This window comes from Achroia grisella, unplaced genomic scaffold, assembly GCF_030625045.1.
Source record: "Achroia grisella isolate CSIRO2021 unplaced genomic scaffold, CSIRO_AGI_Agris_v1 utg512, whole genome shotgun sequence".
Taxonomy (NCBI): Eukaryota; Metazoa; Arthropoda; class Insecta; order Lepidoptera; family Pyralidae; genus Achroia; species Achroia grisella.
In genome coordinates, this window is record NW_026712906.1 from 2,951,100 (window position 1) to 2,964,155 (window position 13,056).

Sequence of the window (13,056 nt, forward strand, 5' to 3'; positions counted from 1 at the left end):
CTCTAAAATGTGGAATGCCATTGACTAAACTAGATATTTTTTAAAGTCTGTAAATTTATGTTAACCTGGAATTTATAGCAGAAGAATATATAAATAACAATTATCTTTCGGGGCAAACGTAGTTTTGCCATATAAATTTAGGTACTAATTTCGTTCGTTATTTCGGAAAGTTGTGTATATTTTAAATACCACATTATAAAAAATAAAAAATAAATTGTTTAGAAAAAATAGTGTTAGGGACAAACCTTATTACTTAGGAGTAAGAAAAATAGGTAGTAGCCAATTCCCAGTCCTACTGAATATATATAAAAAAATTATAAAAATCGGTTTAGCCGTTTCTCCGAAACAATAGTATGGTAACTAACATTTTGACACAAGAATTTAATACACACGATTATCCAACAGTAGATTTTTAAAAATCACTGAACATTGACACATTGACCTGAAAGTTATAATAGTAGATGGTAGTATAGAAATAATAATTAGTCAACAGTCAAATAAACTATACTAAAGTATGGTTAAAATATTTGTTTGTGTGTTTAAAAAAATATTTGGCCAGTTGAGATATTGTAACGTCCATTTGTTTGCATTTCCTATTATTTTATATCATTTTGATAATACCAAACTATTTCCTAGTTAACAAGATAGTTGTACAAATAATTAGATAACGATGTACAAACTTTAATACATCACAATTTAGCACGCACCAGTATATGAAAGAATGTAATAAATAATTTTCAGTTGAGACATTATCTTCGTTTAAATTAAACAATTACACTAAATCTCCACATCAAATAGTTTACTACACTGAATAAAAAAACAACCAACGTCATTATAATAATAATAATTTTTCTTCAGATTACTTAGATACACATTTGTTACTAATAATGAACTTAAGTTGCATAGACACTTACTAAAACGTCACTACACATCCTATGTGGTTGTAGCTCACTTATGCATAAGCGAAATATCTCCTTTAGAAAGTACACACTATACTCTGAGAAGATAAAAACTATCTCTCCTAAGAATATCGGGACGGAGGGACGGGTCTTGGTAGCAAACTCTGAAAAAGGACGAGTACAATAGATCTATGTAGGTCGCAGTGCTACAGGTCTTAACAGCTGACAATAGCCCAAACCTCCCAATAAATAAAATACATCCACGGAATCACATCCCTTCCGATCGATTCCTCGTCCAATTCAAACGGGGATCGAAATTACAACGGCATGGGCCGAGGTTCGAACAATGTGTTTTCAGGCTAAAGTCGTCTTCGTCAGGCGGAAATTGGGCTAGAGCCGCCTCATATGTCCTTGCGCGAATTTAGAGTGCCATCTACACTCTGCCCCTATCGTCCAGTGAAGCAGTAGTCAGAAAAATAAGGAATTCACGTTGCAGATGCCGGGATCATCGTGTGACAGAGATAAAACTCCGAGAAGTTCTATAATTTAATTTATATTTTTACATACACATTATTTTCTGACAATGAACCCTTGACGCTTTAAACAAGCGCTTTTGGCGCAGCAAATAAGGTGATTGATTGATTTAATTTTGCAACTGTCAAACAGCTGCTGCGTATTGACATAATAATTATGATATTTCTCAATCAACATACATTCAATGGTATTTCTACTTTAAATAGTTTTTAATGTCTTCATTATTTTTAAATGTAATCATCGCTTAAGTAATAAATTCTTGACAATGGGATTTACTGCAAGGAAGAATAAAAAAATCTCTATTTGGTTATATGCGGAAAGTTATAATTTAATGGGTTTTTTATTATTTCTATAATAACTTAATTATATTATTAAATGTTGAATATATTTCTTTTAATAGAATATAGCTGTACTTGCACTTGGGTATAGAAGGTAACTAAGACCTCCAATATTACAAATATATCTCTCAGGACAATTCACACAGCACCATCTAGTCCCAAACTAAGCAGAGCTTGTGTTATAGGTACTACAGACAAGTAATACAAATACATAAATGCATTTTTTTGTAAATATATAAATAAATACAAAATACCTCGATCGATCACAAACACAAACAATCTTACTCATGAATACAAATGTTTGTGCTGTGGAAGGAGTGTGTGTGAGGAATCGAACCAACAACAATTAGAAGTAAGGTGGTGCGTTAAACAACTAGACCACCGAGGCCGTCCGTAGAAATCCTTACTAATATTATAAATGCGGAAGTAAATCTGTCTGTCTGTCGTGACTTTATTATATAAATTACTGGAAGTAGTGAACAATACAATATTTTTAGGTAGGTATAATTGTATAGAAATTGTAATTGCAAGACCCATATAGACCCATGTAGTACCTTGATCGATTCATTCATGCAAGAAGAAAACTGCATTTATCAGTTTCTAAACAGACCACATTGAATGCATATCATGGATATGTTTCGTCCAGACTATTTTAGCACGATTTTGATATTTCCAGGAATAGTAAGTAGCACTATTACCTATTAGTGTCGAAACTGATAATATAACTGTGGGCCCACGCGACCGACAAATAGACATTGTTTATACATATCAGTAAGGATTTTATATTCTTCAAATTATATGTACTAAATTGTATTATCCTAATTTTATTGAACATAGGCAAATATGAAGTCTACTAAATTAAATTATCCTAGTTTTCTTGAACTTAGTTAAATTATCCTAGTTTTCTTGAACTTAGGCATTGGGTATTTTAGTTCAATTTTTACATTTTCAGGAATAGTGTCACTATTGCCTATTAGTGTCGAGCGAGACTGATAATATAACAGTGGGCCCACGCGGCCGGCAAACAGACATAGTCATAGTTAATATATATATTAGTAAAGATTGCATATTCCTCAAATTATATGTACCAAATTGTATTATCCTAATTTTATTGAACATAGGCAAATATGAAGTCTACTAAATTAAATTATCCTAGTTTTCTTGAACTTAGGCACTCCCTATTTGGGTATTTTAGTCCAATTTTAATATTTCCAGGAATAGTAACACTATTGCCTATTAGTGTCGAGACTGATAATATAACAGTGGGCCCACGCGGCCGGCAATCAGTCATGGCGCGGTTGCAGACGTTGATACTTGCGCAGGTGATTGCGGCGCTCTGCGCGTACGCAGGTGTGTACGAGTGTTGTGATCGTTTTCTGTGTTGTTTACGTGGAATAAAAAATAGTAACACAAAAATAAATCGGGTCGAAAATTGTTGATGAAAAAAAATTTGGTCGTAACACATTTCTGACATATGGTGATATTATATCTGAAATCTACAAAGATTTTGTCGATTTTTTTATAGAAACAGAGGTTGTAAAGCATTTCTAACATGTCGGTGACATTACATCTGAAATCTATAGTCGATTTTTTATAAAAAAAAGAGGTTGTAACAATTTTCTAATTATATGGTGACATTAGATCTGAAATCTATAAAAAAATGTAAATAAATTGTTTTATAAAAAAAATGGTCGTAACTAATTTTTACGGTCACAACAGCTGATATCTACAAAAATTAGGTCATCATATTTTACAAAAAAAATAATTAATATATTTCTAATATCACCATATGATTAGTCAAGTAAACTGGCTTGCAGCACCGTTTGTATATTTACACGAACCATTTGAACTTAACTCAAAAACTCTTTCACACAAACCTGTCAAATTTATTTCATATATTCTTGCGAGATAAATATGTGTTCCAAATTTCATAAACATATCTCAAACGGTTATTTAGATATTAATGTCCAAAAATCGTCATTTTTATCACTGATCAACTATAGATCAAAATTATAACCCACTTTCAGATGACCTAGGAAGTTCAAATTTGTATAATAGGTAATTAAGGTGAATATAAAGGAAAAAATCTGAAACTGGTAAATTGTTATCATTTTACTACAATTTTTCACTTTAATTGATTCTATTTCAACTTATACTGGACGAATACTAATTCTATGAAAACGTCGATAGCCACCAATTGACATTGATCCCTGGCGAAAAATCTCATCTTGTACTGTAATATTGTATGAAAACGTCGATCATTACCAATTTACGTTGACCCCTTCACATCAGTGTCGATAACTAGCAAACTTCAAATATTGCATTGAGCAGTAAACACTAGGTGCTATAATTTAGATTCTGTCTAAAATATACTCGTACTTATAACTAGGAGTATAGTCGAATTTCGTATTTATTATATTATTAACTGTGGTATTAATTATTGTTTCAATATTTATCGATAGTGTAAAATCATTATTTTTATAAATAATTATTAAACAAAAATAAATGGGAGCGGTCGATAAAAAATGTTTTGTTTCTGGATATCTAACCTATAAGGTTGATTTATGAAATTTATAGCTTTCTTAAATTAACTTATATATTTGTGATTATATTATTATTACATTATTTAGTAACACGTATGGTATAGACAATAGTTTAAACCAAAAATAATAACAATTTTAGTATATATAAGTAGGAATGTAGTTAACTCGAGAATGAGAACTTATTGGTAACAAATTGTTTTCTTGAGAATTCAATAGATAACAGTCAATTTGTTACATAATCGTTATAACGTGTCAATACGAAGTTTCAGATATTAAATAATGTATATGTTGATAGAGAACGATTTTTTTTATAGAAATGACAAGGTTTTGCAGTCCTCTTCTCAACATAGGCTCCTCTATATTTAATAAAGGGCAGGTTTACGTTGACTCATTAAAACCTTGAAATCATGAAATATTTGGACGTTATCGCCCAAAAATTCCTGATACTGAATTGGCATTGCACTTGAACATTTAAAAGTTACAAGAAAATATATAAAATAACACAAAAAAAAGACAATTATACCCCGTAAATATAGTCGAAAATTAATTTATCAAAAATAATTTGGTATTAATTTAGTTATAAATAAGTTGTATAATTTATGTACAATTTTCCAATTATATGGCGACATTAGATATATGGCTTGATTGTTGACTTCTACGACAAAAGAGAGATCTGCCAAGTTCAAAAAAATATACAAAAATATTTTATAACTTAAAAAATGGTTCTAACTAAGTTTTCATTTTTACGGTCTATTTTAATATTAATAGTAACAATCTGATAATTGGTATATAAAAATAGACCTTAGGCTACAATATATTATCTAAGTTATAAGAAGAAATGATATTTTATATTTTTATAAAAAAAATAATTAGATATATTGTCGTAGAAGTCAACAATCAAGCCATATAATCATATGGTGACATTACGACATTTATGTTTTTGATGGGATTAATTATTTCTTTATTCATTACGTCTGGGATCTATAAAAATTTGGTCGGAAACTGTATAAAATACGGTTGTAACAAATTTCTATGGAGACATAACACTCGACATCTACTTTTTAAATATAGAATAAATATATTTTGACTTGACAAAAAAGTAATAAAACAAAATAACGTCATTGCAATTTGCTATACGCACTAATTAACCATTCCATTTGCGTACTTGAAAAATAATTAGTTTACAATACATTAAGAGGTTATTTAGCATTCACAAATTTTATTATGAATGTATAAATATGTCGTCGAATTTATAATATGTGAATGTCCTTTACGTCAAGGAAGTATGTTCAAATATAAAAGTCGACTGTTTGAACACTAAATTAATTTGTAATAATTTGTAAGGATTTTGATGCATTCTTATGATTCTACTTTCCGCATAAAAGAACTGTAGCGCATACTATAAAATAAAATAATATAATTACGCAAAATATTCAAAGAGAAAAAGTAATAATTGTTAAAAAATAATAATTTAATATTTTTAATTCAGTTTATTATTTTTTATTAAAGAATTGCATATAAATTTTATTCAATATTTTTGGCTGTATCATTAGTTAGCAAAAATATGATGTTTTGGTTTTATATCTATTTAATTATTTTTTTAATGCGTCCCAAAAAAAACATAATTAAAAAACAATCATTACAAAATGGTAGAATTAGCAAGGGCTATAAATAAATTAAAATTATATTAATAATTATATATAATCGAAGTACATTCAAAATAAATAAGTTAAAATCATCCGAAAACACTTTGTTAGGTGTATATTTCCTTATTAATTAATTATTATTAAGGCAAAAGTGTCATGCTATACAGCTATACAGTCTGTGGTTAAATTTTTATATCTATTTCTTTATTTTTTTAATTTATCATTGAGATATCTTTAAATGTATGCGGCGAAAAATAATTAACATTTGGGTCACGTCTGCTTGAAAACAATACAGACACAACAAACATTAATATTATTTTCCTTAATTTCAAGAAAATGTACATTAAGGACATTTTATGGTACAACCAAAAGATTCGCAATGGTTTTTTAAACAACTACAGCAATAAAAAAATATTAAATCTGTTTAAATTTTGATCGTAGAGATCGTAGAGAGATAAAAGACCTGATTGTGTAGACAATGATATAAAACTTATATAATTTTTTTTATTTAGTTCACCTATCTATCTATGTCTCTCTATTTCCTGTTTTGATATGACGATTATCACGTCCTTTGAGATCTACCCCAAATAGCTGGACGAATAATAAGAAAAAAAAGTTGTAAGAGGTTGTAAGGGCAGATGAAAAGTTATACGGAAGTGTCGACATTTTTAAAGCTAGAAGCTTGAAACTTATTCTTTAAACTATTTACCACCTTAAGAGTAAAATAAAAGAGGGGATGTAAGTTGGTATGGAATTTCGTAATTTTTAAAGCTGATGAATGAAAACTTTGAAATTATCTTTGGCTTATTTGGGTTATTAAATAATTTATGCTACCAAGGCCAGTATTCCTCGCGGACGAAGTCACGGGCACAGCTAGTCTATACATATAAATAAAATTAGAGTGTCTGTCTGTAATATTAAAATACCGATTTTTACTGCATGCATATGAATATAATTACGGTACATATACCAAAATAACATTTTTTTACGAATTTTGTCTGTCTGTTTGTTCCTGCTAATCTCTGAAATGATTGGACCGATTTTGATAGGATTATTTTTAGCAGGTAGCTGATGTAATAAGGAATATCTTAGTCTACTTTTATTTTAGAAAAAAAAAGTTAAATTCCACGCTGAGGAAGTCGCAGGTTCAGCTAGTATGAAATAAATGTCATTATTATTATGACAATGATGTAATCCAACTAAGTGGGAACAACCTGATAACCGGATATCACCGGTTCGTGTGCCTTAACAGTTTTCATTATCAAACATATTAGTTAATGGCCAGCACTCCCAATAGACAAGTAAGTCACGTTCAATGGTGTAAGGTAATCATTACGAAACGTCATCGCAGATAAATGCAATATTAATTGTAATATGTAATTTTTTTTTAACTAGTAACTCATCTCGGTTTTACTTCGATACTTATAAAGTTTTGAATTTTAGATACCACAAAGGTGTAAATATGGCCCTTTTACTTTCTTTTTTAAGAAAATAAAACTCAACATTTGAATATCGAACGCCAATGTGTCTATTTTTATTTATGTAAAAAAATAACTCAGCATTTTGAAAATCGAACTCAAATGTGTTTAATAATATTATAATCAATAATTATTAACAAAACATATTATCTGAGTAATATTATAAACGCAGAAGTTTGTAATGTTTGTTACTCTTTCACGCAAAAACTACTCAATGGATTCTAATGAAACTTTACAATAATATAGCTAATAGGTCAGAATAACTTATACTATAAATTTGACGCTGATAAAACGGCGGGCATAACTATTTATTTATATATTTGCTTCGAGTAAAATTTTAAAATTACAACGCAAGAATTTTTGAACTATGTTTAATATTAATAGTAAAATTAATGATCTATAGTTTTCTTTAGTTATTTGAAGCTGAAAATGTAAGCATCATTTAATATATTATTAATAGAATAACGATTATTATTTCAAATATTAAGGTAATGTAAACGAAACTAAAGAAAAATAATTAAATGTTGAACACTGTTCTGAAACTCGATATTAGAGTTTTAAAATGTAAAACTATATATACCCTCACGCCTAGATCGAACATCTCTCACAGGTAAATGACAACTAGATAACAGAAGGCCAAGTTCAATTAATATTCATCTAATTAGATAAATTGACAACAATTATACCACGAAAGGTGTAAAAATGCCAAGTAATAATTTGCAATTTTCATAATTATTCGTCATCCATTTACTATTCAATCTTGTATCTAAACCTATTTATTAATGTTATAATAGATATATAGATATTCTAACCAACCTAGCGGAAAACTAATGTCATAAATTTGAAATTCCCTAATTTTTTTCCCATATTCGTCCATCTCCTTTTTAATTATGGAACTGTCAGAGTTCCTTAACCGTACAGCCTAATCTTCTTTTAAAATTGAATTTCCCTGACAGTATAAAACAACACACATCATTGTTCATAGAACATTCGATTTTTAAATATTACAATACGGACAATTTTCCAAACAGCCAGTAGTACAGAGTAAATAATCACTATTTGAGTTAACATAACCTTATTACGAAAACTACATTTATTAATTTTACATGAATATATGCAAACACTTCCACTGTCGCAATTTCTAGAAATTCTAGAAATTATAAAACAGTAATAGCATAATTTCATACTATGTTTCGTTTTTGGATACATACCTCTTTCTCTGTCTCAGTGAGAACAATACTAAATCAAAATTTATTCAATATTACCACAGATAAAATAAATCACATAATATTACTTACTTGGTAAGACGCAATTTAAAAACAAATGTGAATGCAATTTAATATAAATTAATCCTAATTCAGTGCTGTGCCTGTGTTCCACTATGGCAGATATAGCAGTAAAATTACAAGGTACCTACGTAGGCACTACATCCTTTTTTTACAAACGTCAAGAGAGGTAAATACCTTTACTTACCATAAAATTAAACATATTAAGAACCGGTTAACAATATGTACAAAGTCACATCTCTATTTTACCAGCACATTTTTGTAATTTGTGGTTCGGTTAGAAGGGGAGGTAGATATGGCAGTGAAAATACAAGATACTGTGCCTACACTTGTAATATTTCATCATGGTCATGGTGGTATGGTGACGTCATCACTTACTATCAGATTGCCATAGGCTTGTTTGCTATTCCATTATAAAAAAAGGTGAATAATTTTTAAACCACTCCTCTTTCATTGTTTAAATAAGAACATCCTACTTATTAGTAATACATTATGTATATTTATATTACGTGTGACGCTGCAGTCGCTAGATAATATATACTTTGATGCTTTTACAGTCATGGTGGTGACGATAAAATTATCATTATTGAAAATTAAACATCCTACTTATTAGTAATACATTATGTATATTTATATTACTCAGATATACTATACTTTGCACTTTTGAATTACATATTCAATGTTTAAGTTACCTCTGTGCTACAATTGTCTATTTAATCTTGGTTAAGACTCATTGTTAAAACTAAGAAATAGTACACTTTTGTTCCCTATTCTTATCCTGCGGGAACAGAAGATATTATTACTTAACATACTTATGTTAGATTTTTAATCTGATAATAATACATATTTATACTAATCAAATTCAAAATATCTTTTATTCATACAGGTCTGTTACAGACTTATGATATAGCAAATTTACTGTCAGTTTAGAGTTCTTTCGAGTTATGTAGAACTGACAAGAAATTTAGCTCTTATTATTTTGTTACTGGTACAATATTACAAAATACAGATTCATTTTAAATTCTATTATGGAGAATGTATTGACTACCATTATAATATTATGATAATACATTCTAATAAAATAATATAATCTATTGCATTATTGTCAAACGGAAAAAAGCTAATCAGTGACGGTAACTCGAACTGATCAGTCCCCACAAGTAAGCGTTCCGAATATGACCAGACATTATTGCACTAAATAATATTAGAGGAATCATATTAAGCCGTTCCACTACACCGTCACAAAATTATACTTTATAGCTATTAATATTAAAAATATAAATTACACTTTTACATCTTTATTCTTTAATGTAAAAATATATAATCATATATACTGACATTCTCTACCGGCTAACCTTTAGATAGAAATATAATATACATATATAACTATAATATGTAATGTAATATTCAAATTCAAATTCTTTATTTAGGTAACACAAATTTTAATACATTCTATAGAGTTGTTGAAGACTCTTTTTAAGTATAAAAAAGCCTGACTCTTCTATAGTTTATATCATAACTTTTGAAAAATGTTTCTAATATGATAATATGTCTTTGCAACACAAAAAGGACTATACCACAAACTTAATATAGGAATACTCCATTTACAGTACGAGTATATAATACTCTATTTAAATGGTAATAATATATACAAATGATACACGTGTGCTACATAAATTTTACAGATCATATACGTAAACCGCAACTAAATCGACTATACATTAACATAACTTTACGTTATAATAGAAGTGTAAAAACTGTGTTTTCGTTTTAAGACGCGTTATTGTCGTCATATATATTATTTTTTCAGGAATTATATATTGAAATTTGTAACAGCTCAAATATGTTAATTTAATATAAATTAAAAAAAAATATTTGTCCAGTCAGTAATAATGTTTGTTTAGTACTAATGTTTGTTTGTAGGTCTAAGAATAGGTTGTACTATATTTTTTATATCTGTATTATTGTAAACATGTACAACGTTTATTTGAAAAGCACACCGTCTTACTGATGTTGAGTTTACTCAAACATTTGTATTCATGAGTATGATTGTTTGTATCAATTTGAGTGTTTTATATTTATATTATATATATGTATTAAAAATGTATGTATGTATGTATTTATTTATTTATTACACAAATAAAGGTGCACATGTCGGACTTAACACCTCGAGGCATTTTCTCCCAGTCAACCATAGGGCAAACAGCAATTCGAGTGGGCGGTGCATTATGAATGATTTACATATAGTATTAATAATAATAATTTATGTCAGTTATCTAGTACCTATAACGCAAGCTCTGCTTAGCCTGGAACTAGATGGCACTCTGTGAATTGACCTTAAATATTAATATAATAAAATGAGATTAATCTGCGAAATTATAAACTATATGTACTTGTATACAGTCTGTGCTATCAAGTCGATGGACGTGACCCTAATTCTACAAATCTTTTATGACTTATGAATACTTTAATGAAATCTTTACGTGTTTACCTTTATAATTAATAACTCATTTATAATTCTGTACGATACTGTAATAAATTTCGTTGACCTTGTTAGTACAGTGGTTTAACGGTTTGCCTGTTTATAAAATGGTCAGAGGTTCGATATTTGCGTAATAATATGATTCGCATTGTCAAGTATGATTCTTGACTTGATTTTTATAAATGTATTAAAATTATTTGATAAGTATTGGTTATTTAATATAATAATGCAACTCGATCCTTTTCAGCCTCCTTCACACACTGATTCACTTACCTTTTTTGTTTTGTTATGTTTTATAGCTTAATAGCTACTGGGGCGGGTCCCCGGCTCGGCACAGATTATATATGTATATGTACTATGCACATAAACCTTCCTCTTGAAACACTCTATCTATTGCTAAAAACTGCAATGAATCGTTGTATAGTTTAAAAGATCTAAGCGATAATGGTCAAATTTAAAACTATTGTATCAATTAATTATTGTTCGTATTGTCCACTTTTTATTAAATTTTTGGTGTATATTTGGTAGGTCTAAGAATAGGTTGTACTATATTTTTTATCGTTAGAATATACAGAGTTGACTTGTATACTTATTTCATGTTTGTCATAGAGTCTGTAATAGATCTACATGAGTAAAGATATTTTGAATATCTCTATTAAGAGTGCCCAAAAATTATCCCAAAAAAGCTACATAGCAAAAACAACGCTTTCCAAGACTAACGGCATATTAATAAATACGGTTTTTTCTGCAAATATAGCACTTATATTAGGCTAGGTTTGTGCTTCCTTCGCACATTCATTATGGATTTGATATTATTTACTATTTAGGAAATATTCCTCTAAGTATATAAGAAACCTTAGAGGGGATAATATTACACTGTTTAGTTTCGAACTAGATGGCGTTAGTATATACAGGTTACTTATACTTATTTCATTGTCATAGAACTCTAGATACACAAAGATAATTTTAATCCTTTAATATGAGATAAGATACAAGTAAATGTAGTTTAAGAATAATTATTACATTTAATTATTGACTTAAATAATAAAAACTCTCACTATGTATTTACATATTTTCCAAATGAAGCTACCGAATATATATTTTCTCCTGGGTATAGATCAACTTAGATAATGAACAACAGAACTTTGTACAAACTTTATACATACAAAACGTGTATGTGTTATGTATATGTCACTGTATAGAAATATGGATATCTTTCACAGTGAAAGAATTTCTTAAAAATACCTCAATATTTTTTTTTACTCGTGCTATAGCAACATCTATTCTATTGCTATATAATAATAGTAGATAATATATTATATAATTATCTGGTTCTTCCTTATCCCATATATTTGAGCTCGGTGTAATATGTTTTTCTCTTCCATTCATCCCTGTTCAACATCTATTCTATATCATCACACACAGTCCATCCATCTCTTTTTCTGCCTTTCTCTCCTTATGACCATCCACATTCATATTTAATACTTTCTTTAAAATATTATTTTTATTCCTATTCAACTTATGGATATGTAATGTGACATATCCATAAGTTGAATCGTCTGTCAAGGATTTTTGAAGTTCTCCAACATTAATGCCATTTTCATACTACCTCCAACGTATTCTTTATCTTATTCGTTCTTCTCACATCACACATCCATCTCAACATTCGCATTTCGGTCGTCTTTCATTCATCGCCTTTATAAGCCAGTTCTCTAATCCATACAAAGCAGCAGGCCGGTATGTTTTCAGTCTATCTTTTTGTGTAATTAGAATAGCATGTGTATATATATAGATAATAATATATTGTAGATCGACATAAAGATAATTAAAGTATATGAACATACATCACG

The 13,056-nt window shown here is 28.8% G+C and overlaps 1 protein-coding gene across 1 annotated transcript in view; it reads left to right on the plus strand.

Annotated features, from left to right (window-relative positions):
• The first annotated feature begins 3,060 nt into the window (after positions 1-3,060).
• The window catches only part of LOC131846849 (membrane-bound alkaline phosphatase-like), a 28,959-nt gene continuing 18,963 nt past the window's right edge, over positions 3,061-13,056 (plus strand). The window contains exon 1 of the mRNA XM_059196267.1: positions 3,061-3,121. Coding sequence (XP_059052250.1) covers positions 3,061-3,121 — 61 coding nt within the window. The remainder of the gene's footprint in view (positions 3,122-13,056) is intronic.